The 25,505-nt window shown below is 47.2% G+C and overlaps 1 protein-coding gene across 1 annotated transcript; it reads right to left on the minus strand.

Annotated features, from left to right (window-relative positions):
• Window positions 1-1,576: 1,576 nt before the first annotated feature.
• Window positions 1,577-25,505, minus strand: SLC13A3 (solute carrier family 13 member 3). The gene is made up of 13 exons (XM_017822719.1): window positions 25,373-25,505; window positions 15,882-16,147; window positions 15,361-15,524; window positions 11,504-11,570; window positions 10,586-10,771; window positions 9,575-9,700; window positions 7,167-7,262; window positions 5,754-5,858; window positions 4,721-4,818; window positions 3,356-3,468; window positions 2,857-3,018; window positions 2,369-2,506; window positions 1,577-1,771 (listed from the first exon to the last, which is right to left on the minus strand). The coding sequence occupies exons 1-13, from the start codon at window positions 25,481-25,483 to the stop codon at window positions 1,586-1,588; spliced, it is 1,818 nt and encodes a 605-aa protein (XP_017678208.1). The 5' UTR covers window positions 25,484-25,505; the 3' UTR covers window positions 1,577-1,585.

Here is a 25,505-nt window from a genome sequence, read left to right on the forward strand (position 1 = left end):
GACCTCACTCCTGTCCTGCTCCTCCCTCCTGCCCAAATCAGGGGTGAAGCTGAGGCAGGGGCAGACTCGGGCTTTGCTTTTCTCCCCTCAACCTACAGAGCAAACAGGACGATGAGATGTGCTAACAAATGTGCTTTATTTTACGTTTTCCACAATCATTAAAGGTTTTGATGAACATTAAGGATTTTTTGTTTAATTCGATTGATTAAAATTCCATATTGAATTGGTTTTGGCCATTTTAGTACAACCCCCTCAAGTCCTCACCTGCCACCTAACCCCAAGGTAACCCCCATAGGGTAACCCCTATAGAGGAACCCCCTGCAGCAGCAGTTGTGGCTGGTGAGCATCACCCTGCCAGCTCTCCCACCTGGCCCTGGGGGTTATCAGCAGCACAGGAGCAGGGGGGATGCACTGGATCCCTACTCAGGGACAGTTCATCTTGTCAGCTTCACCAGTTTACATCATCAGAGAAACCTGTCCCAGCACAGGGATCCAGTCACTCACTTACCCTAAACCAAGAACCAGACTGTTTATCATTCAATCATCTATTTCAATGACTGATCGTTTAAATGTAACATTTTAGATTCTTACAGAAAAAAAAAAAATAAAAATAATTGGATAAAATGGTGATTAAAATCACAGTCAATTTGCAATGCTTTCATTGAAAGTACCCAAGCAATCTGATTTAAAAAGACGTTAAGAATCAAAGCCTATTTTTCAGAAATGTCAATAATATTCCAATGCAACTTGTCCACTGACCTGTGACTCAGCGGGTCATTTGTGAGTGAGTCAATCTCACAAACCTAAGACTGGCCACATTTACCAATGGTGAAACACCACCAATGTCCAAAGTTACGTCAGAAATTAATTTGGTCCCAAACCCCCATCTGTGCACTCAGTGCAAAGAACCGGCCAGCAATCGCTGTCCCAGGCTTTCAAAACATTGAACACATTTGGAAACAAACTGTTGCCTTCCTGTTTCCAAAGCATGGAGCAATGCACCGAGTCCTACCAGCACATCTCCTGAATCCTCCCTTCACACACAAACCTGAAGAGATAGTCTTCATCCTCCATGAGAGAATCACTCATGAGATGGCAGTGAGGCCCCATCCTTCACATCCTGCCAGAAGCGCCCGGCCACGCCGCCTTCCCCCAGCCAGGCTCTGATACACTCACTCACATTGGGTTGTGCATAAATAATCCAGTTGCCTCCACCCTGTTCCCAGGGCTGCTCTCCAAAACGAGGTAGGGTATCAGAAGCCAGAGCAGCAAAGCTCTCCAGCTCTCATGGGGGGACAGGCATCTACCCAGAGATGCTCGATGCTTACGGGTGGTCCAGTTAACAACCACCTATGACAGAAGGACTCTGGGAGAGTCAGATTTGTACCTGCAGAAGGTGGGGAAAGATCTCCAGAGAAAATAACAAATGGATGTTGTGACACTGACCAGTGTTTCTAAAAATAAATTTGAACCAGAAGGTCCCACACAGTGTGAGCAGCCACGTGGCTTTTCCTCCTGTGCATACTCTGACGATTCCAGTGCCCCAGTCCTAAGTGAGTGAGTCCTTCCCCGGGGGTGGCTTTGTTCATATTTTATTTAGTGCACTTAAGGTGACATTTTCTACAGCTGTCACAAGTGAGGTGGCATTTTCTGCATGGATGTTGGCCCAGGCAGGGAAGGTCCCCAGCTGGAAGATGCTCTTGGCCCATGTGTTCATAGCCAAGCTAAGAAGCAGAACTCCCATAAGATTCATGAGCAACCCAGTTCTTGCCTACAAAAGAAATACAAAGACAACTGTTGAGTTTAGACTGGACATCTACAGCATGTGAAGCATGAAGCTATTTGAATGTAAACATTATAAAAATGGGAGGTTTCATTGCCGTTAATATTAGCAGCATCTTAAGCAGGCTTTAAGCCACAAAGGCCATTCTGCAGATGCTTACCAAGCTTTGATCCATCAAAAACATTAACATCTGTTCAGCCTCAGGAATGTGAGCAAGAACTGGGACTAAGCCTGATTTTACTCATAAGCTTTATTTCACTGAGCTGGGGAACTTTTCCTGCATCCAGAAACCTATGAAAGTTGAGTTGCTGAGACTAGATGAACAGGAGCAGGGTTTGGGAGAAGCTGAGCACATTCAAGACCACTTTTGTCACCATTTGGAGCCATGATGGCTCCAAATTTCACAAAGACAAACTTCATAAAAGCACTTTCCAAATTCCTGTGCCTTCAAACACTAATAAGAACAATATCAGACTTCTGTCTTCTCACTTCACTACATATTGAACTTTTAACAATCCAGAAAATCCCCTTTTTAAACACCGGGGCTGATTGTTTTCAGCATTTTCTGTATCTAAAAGAACTTACCATATCCTTGACCAGCAAGTGTCCAGAAGAAAATGCAATCGAGTTAGGAGGTGTTGAGACTGGCAGCATGAATGCATAGGAGCATCCTATAGTTCCTGGTATCATTAAATAGAGGGGATTTACTCTCAGACGAATTGCCTGGAAAACCAGAAAGGAACAAAAATGGCACCTTGGGGATTTGGAGTCACAGACAGATGAACCAACGAATGCAAACAGCCAGTGCACCATAGGGAGTCCTGTCCCACACTCTGTCATAAATAATCATGTATCTCACCAACAGTCTGAAGGATTGTTATCCTCCAGTGTCCATGTTGTGCTGCAGGCACTTGCTTTGTTGCTCCCAAGGATTTCAAAGTGCCTGAAGCCCAGGAGCAGGAGAACTACACAGTGCTTGTCCCAGCACAGGCCCCACACAAACCTGCCCACCCAAGGGGCAGGGCAAGGGGGGGACCAGAGGAGCAGCTGAGCTTACTGAGGGATGATCTTACCAGCTCTGCCAAGACAGGCAGAAAGATGATAATGGTGGCAGTGTTGCTGGCAAACTCCGTGAACAGGGCGATGACAACCGTGACCAGGATGACGGCCACGGGAGGGGGCACCCCCTCCAAGGGGTGCAGGCGGCCTCCAATCCACACAGACAAACCAGACTCCTGCAGAAGGGGACAGCAAAAAGGAGAGTCGTCCTCCTGCACCCCTGCAGGGGAAGTGGTCCTCTCCTAGAACAGCAAATGACACGCGAGACCCTCACCAGCCCCTCTGCGCTGTGTCCTCGGGGTGTCTAACAGCAAATAGTTTGCAGGGAGTTGTAACCTCCTTGGTTATCTGCTGTGTGTTGTTGTCACTTGGGGTTGAGAAACATGTCCTTCGAGTGGGGTGACTCCACTGGCACAAGTTTCCCAGAGCCAAGAGAACCCCAAGTGACACCAGGATAAAATCCAACCCTGCTGGGCAGGATGACTGCCATGTGGCATCTGTGGTGGGTCTCACCTCACAGCCCTTGGCCATGGCAAAGCCTCCTCCAAGAAGCAGGATGATGTTCCAGGGCACGGTCTCTTGGGCCTTTCTCCAAGTCAGCAGGGGCTGTGTCTCTGTGTTTGGTGCTGGACAAAGAGGAAAGCCCCATGTCACACCCACCCAAAGAGGAGCATCAGTCATCACCCAATAGAATGACATCATGGGCTTGACAGCAGCACTGAAGCTCACTAACTGTGAGATGCTGATAAAATATACATATGGAGCCTCTCAAGTTAATTAAGACAATTAAAAGACCATTTAACATTGTATCATATCTTAAAAAAAAAAAAAGGAAAAGAAATTCTAGCATTAGAGTTTTCTTTGGGGCTTTCTTGAGGGAACATTTAATATCAGGTTAATTTTCTCTCTGTAACATAAACATTGTCTTCAGCAGATGGGAGTCCGTGGAAGGAGGACATTTTCTGCCATTTGAATTACAAAGATGTTATTAATTTTCCACTTGTCGTTCAACAGCCGGCGAGTTTTTATAGCAGAGAGTTCCTCTCCCCTGAAGGCCATCTCTTAATATGTGATGAAGTGAGCTCTGTCATATGGAAGGATGCACTAATGGGACTGTAATTTTCTGTTGAACAAGGGCACATATTTTATCCACAGGAGGCCTGATTAAACATCTTCCTGTGTATGGACAACACAACAAATGTGCATGACTCAGAGCAGACGGTATTTTGTTCCCACAGACCCCAGGCAATGCTCCATCATCTGCAAAGGGCCTTCATCAGCTGCTTCTCCACATTAAGACCATCTCTTATTCCAAGAGGCTAATGAATTAAAATTTTTATCTCATTGCGACTCAAGACATCAAAAGGCTCCTGGTACCAAAACCTGATGGAGAGTTTGAGCTTTAGGAGTTTAAATTCTAAATCATTCTAGGAACTGAGGAAGTGAACCTATTTCTGAGTATGGACAACCAGCCCAGCTCTGCCCTCTCAGAGGTTCATGCTCCCCTCGAAGGACAGGAGCTTTTGGAGAGTCAGCCACCAAACCTCTGTTCCACAATCAGGTCTGCTACAGACAATCAACACTGATTTCAGTTCGCTTTACCCCACCATGGCATCACCCCTGACAGCTACATGAGCAACTGAGTCATTCCTGCCATCAGCAGCAGGGCAGTGGCTGCTAAAGCTCTCCTGGTACTTCAGAAAAAAAGCCTCTGTTGGATCAAATGGCACCTTCAAGTCACGCTGCTCCAGACAGCCAGTGTTGCTGCTGCAGACTGGGGCAGGTCCAAGGGGGGATTATCTTGGCTCTTGCTCCACGCCTGCCCTGCCAGGACACAGGCAAGCACAGAGTCCCTGCCCAGAGTGGTCTCCTGCTCACCTTTCAAGTCAAACCACCACCTGAAGGAAGGCTTTTGTGAAGGGAAGAAGAACAGTATAATCACAATGGTGATTCCTGTAACTGCATCCGAGATAAACCTGTCCAAAAGCAGCAGAGACACATGTAAGAAGCACAAGCCTGTAAAATTACAAAGTTTATGAGAACAGGGATTTACCAAAGAAGATTACAAGTTTCCATCTGGTTTGAACAATGCTCCTTGTTCACTGTTCTTTTCTTTTTTAATTCCGTGTTGAGCTGCATTTCTATGGTGGGCTGTGAAACCCCCAGAAAAGCTGCCCTACAAAAGTAAAAACCAAGATCTAATTCCCACCACACTGATGCTCTGGCTGTTCTGATTGTGGAGTTTCCTCAGTTCACTGCAGGGAGGAAGAGAGGCAGAGCCCAAACCAGCTTATTTATATGAGCTCTTTGCAAAATGCTCAAACTCTCAGACTCCATCCAGTAAAGAGCTTAAGCATGTGTTAGATTGTAAGGAGCTGTTAACTGATGAAGAAAAAGTCTGTAACTACTTTGTTATATTAGGGAATCATTTACTAAACTAGGGCTTTATTTGACAAAATGACAAAATTATGAAGGTCTCTTCTGTTAAGAAATAGCAACACCTTCTCAGAGCTTTAGCATTCCCCAGCTGCTGTATCCATGAGCTTGCCAAACAGACAGGAGAGCACCCAGGGGTCAGCTCCTGCCATCTCTTTTCAGTCTCCAGACCTCCAGTGAAATCGATATATTGCATAAAGAATTCAGTATTTCATTGTAAATGTACCTATAAACAACATTCTCAACGTTAAGTCCTAGGGATGGCCTCAGACAGACACATCCCAACTTCTCACTGGCTTCATGTACCTCCTCTGGGAGACAGAAACAAAGTCAGCTCTGCTACTTGATTCTCAGTTTAATTCATTCCAGGAATCCTGAGTAATAGTGTCAAGCAGTACAATCAGAAACCCAGGAATCTCAATGACTTGGAAATGCTATTGAAAAATGGGACAGTGAAATGAAAATAAAGTCTTACCCTGGTGCAAACAAGCTTGCCCAACCTGGAATGAATTTAGGATCCCTGGAGAACAGCATGATTGCAAACATGCAGAAGAAGAAGAAAATTGCCTGTTCTGCAAACCTGAAATAGAAAGAAATGAGTTTAAAATGCTGATGTGCCAAAAGGGTGGATCCAAGCTAGGACAAGTACCCAACTCCAGCTGAAGCAGGTTGGGTGAGAAAGGAGGCTGGTTTTCTAAAAACAACCACAGTGAAACACTGGAATAGATGTTTAAAATCTCTCTGAGCACAAGCAGGGGCATATCAGCCATTGGGAAGAGGCGGCTTGTGCTGATTTTTAGTTATGGGGCTCCTAATCAAATTGGTAGAGCTCAGCTTAATGGACTTGCCCACTCCTAGATCTCAAAGTAGGACTTTGATTCTTTCAGAGACATTTTGCAGGCTGCTTGATAATGTACTGAATGGAACAAATAAACCAATTTCTTTCATTTACAGCACAGGCACAGACAATCGTCTTTGAAGAGCCACTCCATGTTCCACACAACAGCAATAATTACAATGTCAATAGCACGGCACAAACGTTGCTGAATCTTCACAGTATTGCCCCGAGTATGAAAATATTATTTTACAGATGGGGAAACACAGATCATTTAAGGATAAAACCTACAGTTTCAACAACCCTCACAAGCCCTGGCTGACTAGAATATCAGTGGCTGGTTGGACATATCCAGAGGTTGATTTCTAGAGATACTCAACTTTTCCTGCTTCCCCTCCTCTTTTTGACATTTCTCCCAAGTCTAAAACTCATGTTTCCTTCTGCTGGTGCTGTTCTCCAAAATATGATCCCCATCATTGCAATCTGGACCAGCTTTTTCTGTCTTCACCCAGCTAACACAGTTGAAGGAATTATTCAGAAAAAATAATGTATTCCATGACATGGATCTGACTACTTTCCATATACTTAAGATTTCTTAAAGTATATCCACAATCCATATGATTCATATCCATCATATGATTCACCAGCCTTTCGAGAAAATGCCTCCTGCTTTGTAGGACAGGTATTCACAAACCTTGGAAATTCAGACTGTGCTGGTTAGCACCTAATGCACAGGACTGGGTTTGCTCCTGGAGTAGAAAAATCACAAGCAGTAATTAAACAACCCAGCATGAATTCCCTCTATAATAAGAACGTCATTCTTGAGAAGATTTGAGTGCAAGCTGCTGTTTGCAATTATTCGTGTCAGCAAAGGGGAAGAGGCTGGAGAATGCAAAAAGCAAACTCCAGCATGTTACAAATGGGCTGAGTGGAAATACAGGTATAATTTTCTTCTAAAAAAACCCCATTCTCACCAGTCCTCCACTCTTAAGACAGGATGTTTCCAAACCCACTCAATTTCTTTCTCATTTCCATCCCAAGTTTACAACTCACTTTGTTGGACCCAGTTTCTGATAGTCCTCCTTTATCACTTCCTTGGCTCGGGCTTCTGCATCCACTCTTATATTTGACTTTTTTGTTTTCCAGCCTCTGCCAAGAAACACAGTTACATTTTTACATACCTCTGACATATGTGACACGTAGTAAATGCTGCATTTTCTACTGCAGCACATTCATGACTCAGTGTGCTTCTCCAGTGCCTGCTCTGCAAGGTCCAAAGAGCTGCACATCTCTGGCAGCTCAGTTTGTTTTATCTTCAGATTATCAAGACTAACAGTGAAGGTCTCTGGTGAGATAAAGGCAATAAGGCCCTATTTTATACATCCTTTGTCTTTGCATTCATACAAAGGAGACCCTGCAGAGGTGAGGACATTTCCTCTCATTTGTATTCTGAACTGTTTCCTCCAGCATGGGCTGTGATTGCCAGATGAAAGCCCCAACATTCCTCGTCTCTGGCAGTTGCCTACTTGGGCAGGGCGAGGAGGGATAGGGTGACACGGAAAATGAATCTGTCCCTTCGTTTCTCAAGTCACTTGTAATTTCCTGGGTGATCCCAGGATGCTGCTGAGGATCAACAAAAATGTGAGGAATTTCTAAGTGGCCGGGAATGTTAATGTGCTCCTGGCTAAGCCTCTTAGCCCGGCTGCACTGACCGAGCACGCTGTTTGCTCCTTTGTACCATGTGCATACAAGTGATATATTCATATCTCACACTGCATCTCCCATCACACCCCATGATAATAAACCTGGTTTCTAACTCTGTGACCTTGATTAAACCTACAAACCCAATTTGCTGCATCAGATGCATCTGCCCATCCCTGTGGTGCCTGCCCTTCCTTAATTCATTTACTGCTTCAAAGGGATATCGAGGCTGGATCTTCTGTATGGATGATCATTCAGAAGCTCCTGCACCTCAAGTAGCTCTGCCTGCCCCTTCAATGTCTTGTTTTTCTTTTTGGAGGGGGGGTGTTATAAACAGCAGCCTCAGCTCAGCCAGCCCATACCTGAGGCTTTTAATGGCTTTTGGATTCAAGGAAAGCCGAGCTGCTGCTGGAGCCTGGGCTGTGCTGCAGACAGACACCAAGGAGAGAGTCCAGCCCCTGTCCCCGAGTCATCACAGCCAAAACATCCCAACAGGCTCCTGTGGAGCCTTGGCTGTACTTGTGGAGCTTTGCAGTGTCTCTTCCACGTGCCTTGCCCCTGGGGAACACTGGTATCTGCGCTGGCCCAGCTATCCCAATACAGCCGGGCTCTGTGCTGGCAGGGACAGGCCAAACAAAACACAAAGCATCACGTTCTCCAAGCCCAAGAGCAACTTTGCATCTCACCAGGGGCTTTGGCCTCTTTCCTCACCTGATGGTCAGGGGCTGTGCCGGGACAATGCCCCAGCCCTCACCACAGGACACGGGAATTCAGGCTCCACACTCCACGAGCCCTGGGCATGTGATGTGGAGCAGAGCAGGTCTCAGCCAAGCATCCCAGGGCAGCACACAGAGCCTCCTGAGAAGCCCCACCAGCAAGTTAAGGACCGGCCTTTGGCATCTTCTGGATTAAAACTTTCCCACTGATTTCTTTTTCCTGCGTCTGAGACAGTGTAAATATTTGGACACCTGTCCTCTTCTCTCCTCCCCCCATCTCTACCCACCATTTGCATTTTAAACTCAAAATAACAATTACAGACTTTTCTAAATGTTACAAATTCTGTAGGGTCCCCGGAGGAAGCAGAACTCTGTCCCTGTTACTATCACACATGAGAGTGTGGAGGGGTAAAAAGGGCTCCACATGAGCAGCATGCCAATGCTGCAATTGTTTTAAGTCCTGTACACTGGGGGTTGCATGTATCCAGCAAAGATTTACTGGAAAAACATGTTATTCTCAGTTACAGATTAACACGTTGCTGTAAAATTAAGCCCTGTTGTGAAGTAATCTGTTCCAAACCCAAGTTTCTGCCCCAGGAACAAAACCTGGCTCTTGTATGTTCTAGGAGATTTTTACTTCTTATTTCAGGGGAAGCAAGATTTCATCCTGGTCCTCCAAGCTAGATCCTACTTTTCTTTTTTTCCAGTGAAAGTCTTCCCCTGACCTCCACAGACCCAGTTCAGGTAGTAAAACAACCATTAAAAACTGTATGTTTAACTAAATTAATATAGTACATACTCTGTACATGTATGTGTTTCAGTTGGATGAAGTATATGTAATTAAAAGATGTCTTTAAAACTTTCCTATTGTATATCAGCTTTTTAAAAGTAGATGACTTATAGGATGAGCATGTTGGAGTTAATTATAAAATCCCCTCCTTCCAGGAGATGATCAGTAGATTTAGGATGAGAATCAGGATGAACATGTATTTCAAAATGCCAGTATAACCAGACTACATATATGTATAGTGCATATCAACATACCTCAGGTTAATTCCTCCATACAGGATGGAGATCCATAGCCATCCCATGAGAAGAAAAATCAGCATTAAAGGAAATGCAAACATAAACCAAGAACCAAAGTTCACCACATCACATTCTGGAAAATAACTAAGCAAATGGGAAAAATCAAGTTAATGCAAGAAGGGAAAGCAAGCCTTGCATTTATGGGTAAGCAAACATCTGAAATCAGCAGCGAAATATCCCACAAACCTGCCACTGTGCATTTAAAAGCTATTGCTGGGTGTGCCTTAGGAGTCATCTGGGCATCAGGAGATGTGGGAGCGTTGTGTTGGGACAACCCCCCAGGATACCCTGCCACCCCCATCTCACCCTGCCCTGCTGTGTGAGCCTGCAAGGAAAGATCTGGAAATCTCTCTTCAGTGCTTTCCTACTCCTGAACACCCAGGATTAAAACCTGCTACAACAACTGCTGAAGAGTCTGAAGATGAACCTCACAGGGATGCTGCAGTGCCCAGGAGAGGCTGCAGGTACTTATTTATAGAGGCCAGCAGAGTTAAGAACTATCTGTGGGCACTTAGGCTGGCACAAATCTCTGCTCCTATGCTCATAGGAGGAATCTTTCATAACTAAGAAAACAGGCCAGAAGTAGTGGGTTCATTATTTTTCTTTCTACCATACAGCAGTAGCTATAATTGCTCACAAAACACTGCACAGCCTGATTCATCAAAACAGTTAACAGGTTAATTGCAGGCGTGGAGTCAAGTCCCATTAAATTCAGTGGGTTTAAGAGCATCAATGAGGTGAAGCACATATGCTCCAGTTTGGCTGACAGCCTGCTTGGCTACACTGGAAACCTGCTTATTACAGCTAAGGCTACTGCAACCACTCCTCTGCTTTCATTTTCCAAAATGTTCTGGAGCAGCATGACTTTTCCAGACCAGCTCTCAGCACAGAAGGGAATTGCCTACAGGGATGGACAACATGCCTCTGTCTTCCAGGATTTACAAAGCTCCCCAGGATAGCCTGCTATACCTCTTCAGCTGTCCCAGAAGGATGAGGTTTGGTGCAGTTCCCGTCAGCGTTGCTGTACCTCCAATGCTGGCTGCATACGGGATTGAGATGAGGAAACCTTTCCATATATTTGTTTTGTATTCCTCCTCTTTCTTTAAGTCTGAGAGAGCATCGCTGGAAATCTCCTTCTCCTCCGACAGATCTTTGCTTTAAAACAGTCCAAAAGAGAATCCGGTGAAAGCCCTGGTTTAAATACAGTGCAACCACTTCAGAGCCTTGACAGAAGGAAAGTTCCCAGTTTTTAAAAATCCAAGCTAACACTGTCCCCAAGGACACCTGAGCTGCAGAGGGGTCCTGCTCAGTGAACCCCCACGTGGGACCAGCAGCCATGCAGAGGGCAAAGCACCCCCAGCACCCATCTGGAGGAGCTGAGGGTGCCTGTGCCTCGCCCAGCCCCTCAGCAATTTGTAACCCTGAGCATAAAGTCCACAGGACTGCTAAAAGGAAAAACACCTAACATTTGATAGCACCAAGAGGAAAGAACCATCTGTTCCCATGTCCCTGAAAAGATGCTTTCTTCCCATCCTTGTTATCAAAGCAGGGCCATCACCAGTGTGTAAATTCTGGGGGTGAGGGGGTGGTTTAAATCATCAGCTTCACACATTTGATGTTCCTGAGAAAACCAAGGCAAAAATCCCCAGCAGGAGACACCTCTGGCTATGATTTCAGAGTGGCTGAAAAAAACCTCTGTGACGATTTGGACATGCAGAGGGACACTGGACACACAGAGGAGGGTTTCTGTCATCAGGCTGCTAGTGACTGGGGGGTTCTGGATAATCAAAACATTGCAATGATTGAATTTCAAATTCCTAAAACTTGCTCTAGCTCAGGGGGTAATTCTCTCTCGACTCTCTAATACAAACTTTATAGTTAACTTACTCCTCAGTACTTGCCAGAAACTGCATCTCAGTTGGTACAGTGTAAAGTTTATTCTGCTGTAAAGATGCTGAAAAAGAAAGATGAGGACTTTAAAACAGTTCAAAGCATCTAGAAAATTCTCCTTGACCCAAACAGAGGGACAGAGGAAACAACTACCATTTTAGAGGAGGGGCTGTGCAGACGAAGGGTGAGCTCACACCCAGGGGATGGGGTCAGGAGCCCCTGGCAGGGATGAACGAGTCCATCTCCTCCTGCCAGTGCTCCGGTCCCACCACAGCACCAGCTCCTCCTCCAACACCCACGGGCACTTGGTCCCTTTACTACTTCTGCCACAGGTCAGGCTTTGGGATCTTCTAACACAGTCAGGAGTTTCAGGGCATCCCTTATCAAGTCATGGGTTTGAGGTGGTTTTTTTGGGGGGGAGGATTAACCATAAGTCATTCTTAGGAAGAAACACTCTTGGGCCTGATGTATCTGTAAGGCAGGTTCCCCAGGGTACAGCAGGAGCACTTCCTGTCACTGAGCTTCATTCCCATGGGATGAGAATTTTACCCCCTGTAGACATCCAGTGCAGTCACCATAAAGCTGTGCTTCCCTCTTTAAAGATATTTGGGGATTAGGTTTTGTACCAGGTCCTCCAAAAGGCACCCTGGCAGCAGGGACCATTCCAAGCCCATCATCCCCTCCACAAATAACAGACCCCAGAGGCTGAGCCAGCCCCTGGCACAAGTTTAGGGTCACCCCGGGGGGACTCTGTTGCATACCCAGTTCCCAGGGACCCTCCTGCACACTTCACATGGGCTCTGCCTCGCTGTCCTCCTTATTGGCAACCACAGGGAACACAAGTAGACTCAGGAGCCCTTGAGGAAAGGGATGTTTTGACCAGTATCACCAATGCTCTCTGGCAGTAAACTGGGAGTTACACACCACTCAACCACAGACACCCATGAGAGAACTCAGAAATCAAAAGATGGAAATGCAATACAATCATCCTTTGTTACCAGACCTGACATTAAGGCTCATGGCATTTGCAGTCATGGCTTGACCTCCTGAGGTTGGGAGGTGTGCTATCAACCCTCATTCTCCATGTTCCTCTCAGGACTGGAGCACTTTTGAGTTTTATCCACCTTCAGCCTGGGTGGCTCTTCCCCATCACAGCTGGCTCTGCTGCCTTTCCTTGTGCTCTCTGCGTGTTTTTGGGTCCTGAGGTCTGTGTCCCTGCACGTCCCTGGGCTCTGCAGGCCCCTACATGCAGAGCCCAATTCCTGGTGCTGCCACCCCAGCAGTCCCCAAATTTCCTTGCACCCCTCCTCAGCCTGGAACACCATCCTCTCCTACCCAATATGCCCCAGAGACCTAAAGCAGGGCATGGAGAGTAGCCAGTGGTCAAAGTCTCTGGACTCACTCATGTGTGTGCCAAAGACACCGAGCTCGTTCCAGCCCAGTGAACCAAGGATTTTTGCAGTGTCATGTTTTACACATTGTTAATTTACTGAATTGGAGTTAATTGGCTTGGGCACACACATGCTGAGCTTTCATCCCAACCTTGCCACGATGGAAGGATGTAATTAGAAGGATGAACATTAACCTGTGGTTGACTGTTGATCCTCCAATGCATTTAGTCCAAGGTCTCTTACACTCCTGTCCCAACTCAAGCCTACCCCTGGCTCTGCAAAGACATATTTCATTCTACCTCAATGTTTTTCAATTCTTTTTCTCCCTGCTAAGCCCAAACTCCCATCCCATCTGGCCAGGACCATCTGTGAGTTCTCTCTCAAGGAGGGTTTGCAAAGGTAACCAGGCATACTGCAGAGCTTTTCCTACGAAACCCATAAAAAGGAGTTGAAAATGATTACAAGTCCATAAGTCAGAAGAGATCAAGGATAACTGAGGTTGGATCTGGCTGTGCACATCTCTCACAGAGCAGAATGAGGATTCTTGTGGCCGTTTCACCAAAATACCTCATATACCTTAGAGGCAGAAATGCTCTTTGTAGATAATTTTGGATTCTCTCATCAGGAAAAAAATGTGACCAACTGATCAGAGATCACTCAAATTCTGGCACTGTGTGTGTAAGCAAAGCCCTTCACAAAGCTGGTTTCATACCCTTGTTGAGATTTCTTTAGAAAATCAAATGCTTTTACATGACACATTCTTTAATATATTTTTAATTATTATATTTAGCCACCCAAGTATTTTTTAATCTCCTGGACTCTACCACAGGGTTATGAAACCAAGTTGATTTGCAAACTGACCTTATCATATGCCACTGTACATGTTGTCTTCCACATACAGCCCTCTTACCAAATAAATGTCTTTTTTGGAACAGAGATTATAATTCAGTTGGATTATAAAAATTTAGTAGAACTGTGAAACAAGTATACCTTTTTCTCAAATGCTTGTTCCTTACATTCAGCAAGGTTTCATCAGGTCTGTGAAAAAAACCTCACTGCAACAGCCCTGACTTTTGAAAGTCTCTACCTTAAAAAAGAAATACGTCATCACGCCATCCCATGATATTTGCAAAGCATCACTTTATTCATTCTTCTACCTGAGTGCCTCTCCCTTTACCTTTTCTGGCTTCTCTCACCCCTGCAAGTGTTGTGAGTCAAGGATGTTAATTCTGTGCTTGACAGTGTCTAGGACAAGGGGGCATCTTCCTTTTATGTGTTCCCAAACTCTGCTGTATTTACAGTCACAACTACACAGTCAAATAATTTCAGAGGTTGGGGTCAAGAAGGTTAAAAGCAGACTGACAAAACACAATGTTTCTACAGAACAGGAAATCATAGCAAGAAAGTCAGGGGGGTTGATTTTAATAGATGTGAACAGTCAAAAATTCATAAAGTAAATGTGATAAAGCAACCTGGAGTGCAAATATCTCGTGATTGCTAGATGTTAATGATGAATGATTAATTATAACTTTATTAGAGTGTGCATGTTTGAGTCTTCTTCTGGGGACTCATTTATCTGCCTTAGGACTCAGTGGGAACCAAAAAGCCATTGCTTTTAAATCACAGAGACAGATGAATTACTAATTAGTGCAAGGAGAAGCTGTGACTGCTGCTCCAGCTATCAGCAATAGCTGCCAAGGGGACTTCAGGACTTCATTTATGGCTTGCTGTTTCTCATCACTGCCTGCCAGAAGCCCAGACTTCTGCTAAATGAGAGGGCTGAAGGAAGCCCTTACCTGACCACATGCCCTTAACCCAGCCTGTCCATGGCCTGCTCAGGAATGACACCAAAGAGTAGCATCAAGATGGAAAAATCAAAAAGCACTTAATAAACAGGTATTTAACCTGCCAGCCTTCCCCTGAGTCCTTGCTTTCTTTTCCAGCTCAGGCTCCAGTTTCATGGGGGAACAAACAGGAAAACAAGAGGAGAATGCACCAGCCCCAAGCACAGGGCAGCCCTGCGTGCCACAGGGAGGGACCCAGCCTGTCCCTGCACCATTGCACAGCACTCATCACCTGCCCTGCCTGCAGCCCTCCCTGGCTCCTGCTATCCCCTCAGCAAGGCACCCCCACCAATCCCACCGTGCCACAGACTTTAACCTGTGCCAGCAGCAGGTTTGTGGAGCAGGTTGGCTGGGCATCAGTGCTTCCTGGTTTTCCAGGCAACCCATAAGCATTTCCTCCTGCAGGACATGAGGAAGGGGCAGGATAAAAAGGAGTTTTATGCCTATACTCTTCCACTGTGGGAATAGTGTGCATGAAAGTGGGACCAGCACTGAGACTGAGCTGCAAGCTAAGGAACGTGGTACTTGTGCCAGTGAGGTGGATAAAATGGGGCGTATTTGATGGCAGCAAATCCAAAATCCACTCAGCTGGCTTATACTACTGCCCTGTCTCAATTACCTTGGTTTTCTTCATTTTCCCTGCTCATATCCTTAGATGTGTCTTTCTCCCCAAAGAGGCTTTTTAAAATTGCATTTGCAATTGGAAGCATCATAGCAGTGGAGGCAGTATTACTTAACCACATGGACAGGAAAGACGTTGTCAACATCATCCCTAAAATTAGTCTGGAAGAGAGAAAAAAGGAAAAGCTGAATATCTTCAGTTTGGCAAGTTCTCTGACACATTACAGCTATAGGAGGAACAGCTCACGAGCAAGGATAACAAAACCAATAGCAAAAAGGACTTCTGAGACCATCCTGTAACTGGACAGGGCACAGACATGGGGCCGAACCAAATGGTTCTCCCTGTGCTCCACGGCCTCTGAGCAAAGGCAAACAGCTGAACAAACTCAATAAGCTGGAGAAAAGGGGGTGTGGGCAGCCCCCAGTATGGGAGACACTTGCATCAGGGACCAGCACAGCAGCTTCCCCAGCCCCTGCAGCTCACATCCCCCCCAGAGATCCCCCTGCTGCCGTAGTCACCTGGCTGGCTGCACTCCCACCAACATGAGGACCCGGAGCGCGATCCTGCGGTGTAAATTCCACTCCTCAATGGCCGAGGCCATGATTAAGCCGCTGAGGAAGAGGAAATTGGTGTCTAAAAAGTATTGTGGGCAAACTTTGTTAGATGGGAGGATCCCCAGGAAGGGAAAGAGGACGATGGGCAGCAGAGCCGTCACGGCCAAGGGCAGCGCCTCGGTGCACCAGTACAGGGCCATCAGCAGGATCACATAGAGGCATCTTCCTTCCTGCAAAAGGAGGAGAGGAAAAGCGAGAGGTGACATTACAGAGGCACTTTGTCACTTGGAGGCACTTAGACAAGCAAAATGCACCAGTTACTCCTTCAAGGATATAATAATATTCCTCCCAAATCATTTCCATCAGGCACAACATCTTCCCCCCTGCATTGTGTAGGCATTCAGGACTTGCACTGACTCCCTGAGACCACAGAAAAACCCAAACCCTCCTTGGTTGCCTGAACTTCCCCTGGGCTGCAGGGTGGCAGTGCACAGGGCCATCAACCAAGTAACCTTGTTTGGGGTCTAGTCCTCAGCAGGCACTGCTGGTAACATCCTCAGGTGTCCCAGGGTCTGACCCATTTAATGTTTGTGCTTTCCCTCCAGCTTCCACAGACCGTGCTCTGCATGGCTACGGACAAACAGCCTTGGGAGGTGTGTGTTCCCCACATTTGCAATAGGCAGCGCACAGAAAGGTTTCTTTCCTTGGATCGGAGCCTCCCAAGAGATCTGTGAGAAACCATTCCATGGCAACCCATCCTGGTGCCCGCGGAAATCAGTAAATCAAGCTCTGTGGTGTCACACGGCTTCCTGCGGGCAGGGAGCTCGCCCTGCCTGGCACTGCCCTGGCTGGGCCAAGGCTGGCAGAGACCCAGTGCCCCCAGGCCACAGCGTGGATCCATCCATCCATCCACCCAGGAGGCACAAACTAGACCAAAGCCATTTGTCATGGCAGTCATGCCCAAAGCAATGAGTGATGGAAGGAAATCTGGGGAGCAGCCCCAAGCCCAGGAGGGGAGAGCCCTGGGGGGGAACCCAGCCCAGAGCTGGGCTCGGTCACCAGGGATATTGTCAGTGACCCTGTGGCAGAGTGCCCTCAGCACTATAAATAACAGCTGAGAATCATTTGGAAGCCACGGAACTATTTATTTTATCACTTTTCCAGCCTGTTGAGCAGGTTGAATTGCTACTCAAAGCCACCTCTGTCCCTCTGCTGGGACCTTCCTGCCCTGGACCGGGTCTGGGCTCGCTGGGCTTCTGCGAGGGAGACGAGGGCTCTGCTCCCTGCCATGGCTGGGAACAGCATGGGCTGGGGACTGTGGGGAGCTGAGTTTTGGGGATAACATGGTCTCAGCCACAGTGCCTGAGGGTGCAGCACAGCCACCACCTGCCTACAACCCAGTGCAGACCTGGGCTGAGCGGGGTCAAAACCAACATGGATTTGTCCTTCAATACATCTGCAGTGAGGGTTTGAAAAGTGGCCAAAATGACAGAATTTGTAATTTGCTTTCAGCACTTCGGCTTTGCATTTACAAGTGGTTCTGCCAGTACTGCTCCAGCACTTCAGTGCACGTGGAAACATGAACGCTGCAGAGCTGAGCACAACTTGATTTTTTTTTTCTCCATACATTAATTATAGTGGTGCCAGAGCTTCACACGAGGTTCCCAAGATCTGGATTTAAAGAGCGCTTTCAGACCTAATTTTAGATCCCAGTAAAATGACATATGAGACAGTGTGAAGTAAAATCCTCAGGCTCCCAGCTCAGCCCTGGCAGCTTCACTTCCCCCAGACCAGCAGGACCAGAGCAGCAAACCTGGCAGAGCCAAACTTTGCAAAAATAAGGGGTCATGTTTTAAAGTGTTTGCACACTAGATTAGTGATTTCATTCCTGTGGCAACTGATAATTCCTCTTTACTCTGGTTCTTTTTATACACCAAAGAAATAGCTTTGCTCTCATTAAGCCCTTTTCCATTTGATCTCTAAGGGCTGTATAAATAATTGTTTTTCTTCCACTGGCAAAATATTCTTCCATTTCCTGGAAGGAAAGTTGCACCAAAGTCAGCTTCAAAATAAAGACACTTTGCTTCTTACAGGAGTAGAGCAACTGAAAATATTTAACAGTGCCTTGATACAAGAGCATATCAGTGAAGGCTTTAATTGACATTATGAAATAGATGAAGTACAATTTAGAAAACTAATTATAAGTAATGGATATTTATTCTCTAGTGTATGGAAAATGTTCTGGAAAACATTGCAATGAAATACAGCATGAATCTAATAACTCCTCTTCACTGCAAGATCAAAAGCCAAGGGATAAAACTGAAACAGGGCAGAAAGAACTGCTATTAGGAGGGTTTCCCTGAATTTCTGAAACCTGTACTGGTCATCAGCAGATCACTTGAAGAAAGCTGCAGTGCTGTTTTCCCAATTTATTCTACCCCAAAAGAGGACAAATTGCACATATAATAAACAAGTATTTAATTTAAAATAGGACCATCATCAAACAAAAAAATGAAAAAAACCACTTCAGAATAAAACTTTGATTTGGACCAGGCACTCCCAAAAACAAAAAACAAAACAACAACAAAAAAGTAAAGCCATTAATAAAATTGAACCAAACTCTATATGACATTGAAAGTCTTTTGCTTTCAAGATATTTTGCAAATGTTAATTAATTAATGCCCCCAATGCCCAGTATAATTATTTAGTACACAGACAATAAATGCTAACAAATGCCAGGAGAATGGTCCTTTAGGGATTTGGCCACGGCTGCCCCAGGATGAGCTGAGCTGCAGCTGCTGCTGTGAGTGGCACCATCACCCCCACATCATCTTTATCCTTCAATCCCTTGGCTGCATCCCCGTCAGACTCCTTCTACTTCTCTCATCTCCCTGCAGCTTTGTATTGATTTTTTTCAACCATTAGTTTATCAAAGTTCAGGGGCAAAAATAGTGGCACCTACGAACTTTAAAATAGGTCTTGTGATTGGGTTAATTTTATAACCAATTAATGATTGCCAGGGAAGTGCTGATGGCTCTGGACTGCAGCAGCTCTTCTTCCTGTTGCTCAAGAGCCTTGGGATTGACCTCTGCCCCTCCAGACACAGATCCTGTCTTTCTACACTGAAAGCACCGGAGATTTTCCACACTGGGGGACCTGCTGAGCCGTGACAGAGGAAGCCAAGCCATGAGGCAATCTCCTGTGGGCAGGAGAGCTGGAGGTCTCTGGGAAGGGCAGGTGAGGTGCCCGGGGAAAGGAGGTTCTGGCAGGGAATGTAGGTCAGATAAGGCGAGCTGGCTCACCCAGACATAGCACCAGGACATGCATGAGCCACCAGGATCCTGAGCTGGACCTTGTTCTCCATCAGACCCAGCGCCCACAGCTTCCCCACCAGGCAGACTCAGTGCTCAGAGAAGCCCTGCCTTGGCACTGCCAAGCTTTGGGTTTTCCCTTCCAACTTCTGGATGCTACGTGGTCATCAGAGCCTCACCACCCCCACCCAGGCAAACAGGGGGCAAACAGGGCTCCTCCAGGACCCTGATCCCAACACCAACAGATATTTTGGATGAATCGGAGCTTTTCAAGGCCTTTTGTCCCACCACTACCACAAAGGAACGTTCTACCTGCAGTGTCCAGAACTGCTTGGTGCAAAAATCACTGAGTGTTCTCACATCACAGCTGTGACTGTGCTAGTGGCCCCCTCGCTCCCACTGCCTGCTCTCCAGTGGGATGGATGTGTGAATCTGATTTCTAACACAGCTCCTGTAAACATTATGTAATCTGGACCTAACCCAAGCCCTGTTTGCCAGCCTTCCTGCCAGTGGAGTCATTTTGCTCCCACCAGCTATTTCCAGAATGGCTAGAAAGGGGCCAGTAACACAAGGCCACAAGCTGCAGGAGCTTCAGGGAACCTGCGTTGCTCTGTTAAAATGACAAAGCTAATTAAACACTTTTATTTGAACTTGAAGTATTTCGTAGTTGAAAAAAAAAAAAAAAAAAGAAGAAGAATTTTCTCTGTTTTAAAACAGGACAGCTGAAGCTCAGATAAAGTGGGCAAATTGAGTGTGTGGCAAAAAGCCACTGCCCCAGCAAAAAGCAGCCTGGTAGACTCACACTACTCTTGCTCAGCTTGCATGTGTCCCCCACACACAGATATCACGTTAACCCTCTTGGCTGTGGGCAGCCAGGCCAGTTGCTGTCTCCAACTAATTAAATATTGAACATATTACACATGTTCAGATATGACATCTCAATGTTACATATTGCTACCTCACACCTCTTTTTGGAATCTACTTCCCAACAGGGGGCTACAAATCAGCCTGACCTGTGGTCAGCATTCCTGGGGATCTCCATCCACCCTGGGGCTTTTAGAAATGCACCTGCTTTGTTATTTATTATTCACAAAACTCCTCAAGGCAGCTCTTACAAAACTGTGGTATGGAAGCTACTTAAACCTGTGGATTTTAAAGTAGCCAGAGTTGGACATATGTACTTTAACTTCTCTTTAGTCACTGTCACAGTAAAAATATTTCATTATCAGTCAACTTCTCATGCTAAAGGACTGCACTTTGAGCACTTCGCTGAAGACAGAACAAAAATGTTTCACTGAACATGGTTTTTTCTGCATCTGACAACAGATTACCATGGGTTGGATTCCTTTGTACCACACCATTACACTCATCACTCAATACTCTGTCCAGTATGTTCTTCCTCAGTTCTTCCTTTCCATAGAATGATGGAATTGTTGAGATTGGAAAAGACCTTTATGATTGTTGATCATAAAACATGACCACATATTTTCTGTGGTCCTCAGCATCCAATTAATACTGACTCTTGTCCACTTCCCTTTCCCCCCACCCAAGCACTGCTGCTTTCACATCCTCCCTGTGCCAGCTCGCTTTTCTCCAGGCTTGCCCTCTCTCCAAACTGAAACTCTCAGTGCATATGATAAAGGTAGTCACCCTACTGTCAGTGACCACCCCTCTTTCCCCACTGAAGTTCTTCTTCTCAGCTTTTAACTGACCATTGTTCCCAGTTTTGTGAAACTGGCCTTTCTAAACCACCAAGCACGGACTCAGCAGAGATGGACTCTGTGTATGAAATGTATAATCAGGCTACAATCACTTATTTGTCCTGCCAGGCTGCTCCCTACACTGCTCCCTGCCTCTCTGGGCTCCTGCTGTGCTCTCCAGTCCAGGGTCCAGTTCCACTCCACCTTGCAGGACACCCTGCTCCCAGCCCCACTTGCCTACATTTGCATCACCCCTGTCCCCACAAAGCCGCCCTTCACAGTCTCTGCTTTCCAGAGCAAGCAATGTAATTTTTCTTCTGGAAGTTCCTAAAGTCTCCTTGTTCTAACCAGGAGGACTCATTACATCCGAGTTAATTTTAAATTGCTCTATGGCCACCAAGGAAGTCAAGTCTGTTCTCTGAAGGCACTGGGCCCTATTTGCCTGCTCAGAGCTCCTTTTAGCAGATTTGGCTGCCTCAGCTGTTACCAAGCCAAGAGGCTGTAGACATTGAGTTCATTAGAAGCTGTTGGAACAAGCTCTTTGCACAGCTCATTAAAAGTGCCCCCCATGCCCCTTCCAGCAGAACAGTTCCTCCAGCCCCTCCTGCCCTGCTCCAGCTCTTTGCAATCATTCACAGCCCTCCGAGCAGGGGGGTCACAGGCACTTCCACTCACGGGACAAATATTCAGCTATTTCAGCAGCAACTGGAGCAGGAGGTGACACACAGACCCTCGTGCAGAGAAGGTTCCACACAGAGCATTTCCTTCTGCTGCTTGATGTGACAGACACAAGCCACTGTTCCAGCCATGGTTTGGGGAGCACACCCTGAGGTCTTGGCAGACCCACTCACAAAGCAGAAATTTCATTTCTCTACGTAAGAGACAGGAGGCTGCAGACAAAAGCACTTATGCAAGTCTCTCTGTCCACAACTGCAACCTACAAAGGGCATCAAACAAAACCAAGGGCAATTAACATCCCATCAGCACCAGTGCCAGCCCTGTCACCGTCCCTCTGTGAAGGGACTCACACAGAGATCTGGAGAACAACCACTGCAGGGTGAAAGCCAGCCAGAGCTTTAATTGCAGCTTGCAGATGTGAATGCTGGAGTCCATCTGCAGTAAGCAAGACCAGAATTAATGGATGATTTTTCTCAAAGGATTATTTTTCTCTAGGGAGATGTCACCTAGGTGCAGGTTTCACTGGAAGATCCAGTGCACCCACACCACAGGGTGTCACTCAAAAGGACACACTTAAGCAAGAAGCCACATCCTATTTGTGGTTCTCTGTTATATCAGCTTCAAGTCAAGATTTCTTGGTCTTCAGATCCAAGCGAGACACTGCCCTTGAAGCCAAAGCTCAGCTGGCTTTTTATGGTGGCAATCCCTTGGAGAATTAAAATTGCTGAGCATCCCAGGGGGGAGAAGGTAAATGATGACACAACATGGGAATATATTTTAGCATTCCCAGAGCAGGAAAGTACTGCAGAGATGCCTGTAAGATTCCTTTCCACAAGGGAAACCTCACCCTGGGACCAGCAAAGGCTGAGCCTCACTGCTTCTCATCTCCTACCAGTTTCTTTTACACCCTGCAAGGCAGCACACTGACCATCCCAGCAGGAACACGGGGCTCTCCAGCCCATCCAACTCTCCCGAGTTTCAGACGTGTGAGCACCCCGCAGCATCACGGTGGTTACAGTGACCTCACCTCACCCAGGAGCTCCTCCTGCCCCAGCCTGCTTTCCCTGGATGCCCTGCCTGGGACAGGCTCCCAGTAACACCAGCAGCAGCCCAGTCAGTGGAACACCCGCAGCAGCTCTGGCGACGTGGCTGCCCAGGGCGCACCGGGACAAACGTCCTGACTCGAGGGGCGCAGCCGAGGGCACGCGGTTCCCGTCACGCGCCAGAAGAACGTCCACACTCTGCCACCCCTGATCCCCTGCCTGCTGACTCCTCGCCTGGTCCTCCCCCTTGGTGTTTTCACACTGTGGGTAAAAGCGTAACCTGCTCCTTCCTCTCCCACAGCCCCCCTCGGCTCGGGCTGTGGACGGGGGCTCAAGCAAGCTCCAGACGTCAGAACTTAATCCCTTGTTGGTGCAACAGCAAGTTTCCTTTCTTGCTGAACAAGTGAGAGAGTTTAGTGTTGAAACTGTGGATGAATCATTGACCCCTGAATATGAACAGATACACTTGTGTACAGCAGCTCACAGCTACAGGTTCACCCCTAGTCCAGACTCTGGAAGAAGTTGTGGAAGCTGCAGCTGGACTTGCTTGAAACATGGTTAACACCCATGGGAGCATCGGAGTTAGACAGGAACCAGCACAGGTATTGGAGAGCCTCACTTCTACCACCAGTAATGCATTTAGTGCCCATGGAAAATAAAGAACAGACCCCTAAGGTGAGTGGCAGAGCAGCCAGCCCTGCCAAGGTCTCCTTCCTTGCCCACAGCTGCCCCACTGCTTTGCCACCCCCTCAGCTGCAAACATTTCCCCTTTCCCAACACCATTTTTCCTTTGATAAACCGGCACTGATCAGACTGGACTGTGCATGAGATCCTCCCTGGATCGCACCCCAGAGTGATCAGCAGGAGTGGAGCGGGTGTGAACAGCACTAGTAGAGACATTTTCTTCTGTACATGTGAAGAAATCCCTTTCCTGAACACCCAAATCTTTCCACAGCCTGTGTGACACTATACACTTCTACCAGTACACTGAGCATTTAGATCTTGCCACAGAACCGGGTTCATCTGTGATTTATTCTCGCAAATAGCCCCTGCACGGTCCACTCACAAGCTTGCACTGTATGATCAGTGCATCTCCTCACCCTCTAACCATATCTCTCAACTTTACAGTTGCCAAGGTCAAACAAGATACCATTAAATATACTTGACGTCATTTGTTCAGTTACTGTAAATGAGCCTAGAAATGTAATTATCGCTCTACTTATGAATTGGCAAAGTAATTAAATACCTCTTGTGCAATGTGCTTTCTGCTCTTTGAGGCAGACATTTAATATAGTCCTATTCAGAACTCAGCCAATAATGTAAAATAGAAAAACAAAGGGAGATTAAATCCAAATAAATTTCTCTTTTAATATAAAGTCATTAAATAAAGCAACGATCATTCTATATTATTTTTTAATTTCAGAGGTTTATTTTGTATCTCAAATGAAAAGGTTTCACCTGACAAACATTGTACAGACTCAGTGCCAACTTTGTGTCCTTACAGCACCTGAACTACCCTGTAATCACTAAGTACTGATCAATAGTTATTGTCAGATGTAAACAAAGTCATTCTCAAATGGATCTGAGTCAGAATGTAAGAGTGAAATCCTGCCGGCACTGAAGTCAACGGCACAAAATTCCACAGTGACTTCACCGTCCCGTGGACTTCCACACAAGGCTCAGAGGCTCCTGGTGCACAAGAGCTGTGTATGTGGGACAGCTGCAAAAATCCTTCAGCCTGCAAAGTTTTGCAACAGGTTGCTTAATGTGCAGCCTAACGCACATGCTAAAGTACAAACCTTAACAGGAGAACGGTCTTTCCACGCCTACAAACCACCACAAATATCTTACTCACAAAACCTTTCCGGATACGGCACCAAAGGTCTCCCCAGGAGTCACCCACAGGGGTGCGGGTGGCACTCGTGGCTCCCTGGCATTCCCCAGCCCTGCAGGTCCCTCTCCCCCTGCCCACACCTCTGCCCGCTGCCACTCCCCTCCCTAAGGGGATGGGACAGGGATGCCAGGCAGTCTCAAAGTGCCAGGCACTTACCTTCTACCCGAGCTCTGCCAGCCCCTCTCCGGGGGATGCTGGCCATAGACCTGCATCACCTCTGTTTCCCCAGCTGCCATTTGGGCACCACCAATGAAAACTGCAACAAGGCACTGGGGTACCAGCAAGCAATACTAGTTAGTGCCACTTAGCTTGAGCTGATGCTGACCCCAAAGTTCGTTCCACCTCCCAATGTCTATATAAGTAACAAACAGCTCAATTATCTATCCCTTCTTCCCTCTAAAAAGCTGAAGTGACCCCAGGATGTCCCCTCCATTCGAACTCTGGGGTGGTGTGGAAGGGTGAGGAGCTCTGGCAGCCCACAGGCTTTGCGGTCCCCCCCTCCACGGGCAAACCCTGGCAGGCAGGAGGGTGACCCTCTCTCGAGCCGAATATTGTTGGGGCCGAGGCGAGATGTGGCACAGAGCACCCAGGCTGTGTCTCCGGTCCGTGTCCCCAGAGCTGAGTTCCACGGGGTGTAACGCTGTTTCATACCCTTGGTCCCTGTCCCGAGTCGGCGCCCCCGGTTTGTGCTCCCGGTCCGTGGCCCCTCTTGGTGTCCCCCAGTCAGTGCCCCCGGTCAGCGCATCCCACTCGGTGTCCCCCGCTCGCAGTGCCCACCCACGCTGCCCGGCCCGTGCCCTCCCTCCCCGCGGGTGCCCGGGCGCGGTACCTTGGCGGGCAGGCTGAGCAGGACGGGCACCAGCGCCAGGGGCGCGCAGAGCAGCACCACGAACCGCCGCACGCTCCACGCCTTCTTCACCAGCGCTCCCAGCGCCGCCATCCCGCGCCCATCACCGCGCCCG

The sequence above is a fragment of the Lepidothrix coronata genome, unplaced genomic scaffold, assembly GCF_001604755.1.
Source record: "Lepidothrix coronata isolate B3197 unplaced genomic scaffold, Lepidothrix_coronata-1.0 Scaffold99, whole genome shotgun sequence".
Lineage (NCBI taxonomy): Eukaryota > Metazoa > Chordata > Aves > Passeriformes > Pipridae > Lepidothrix > Lepidothrix coronata.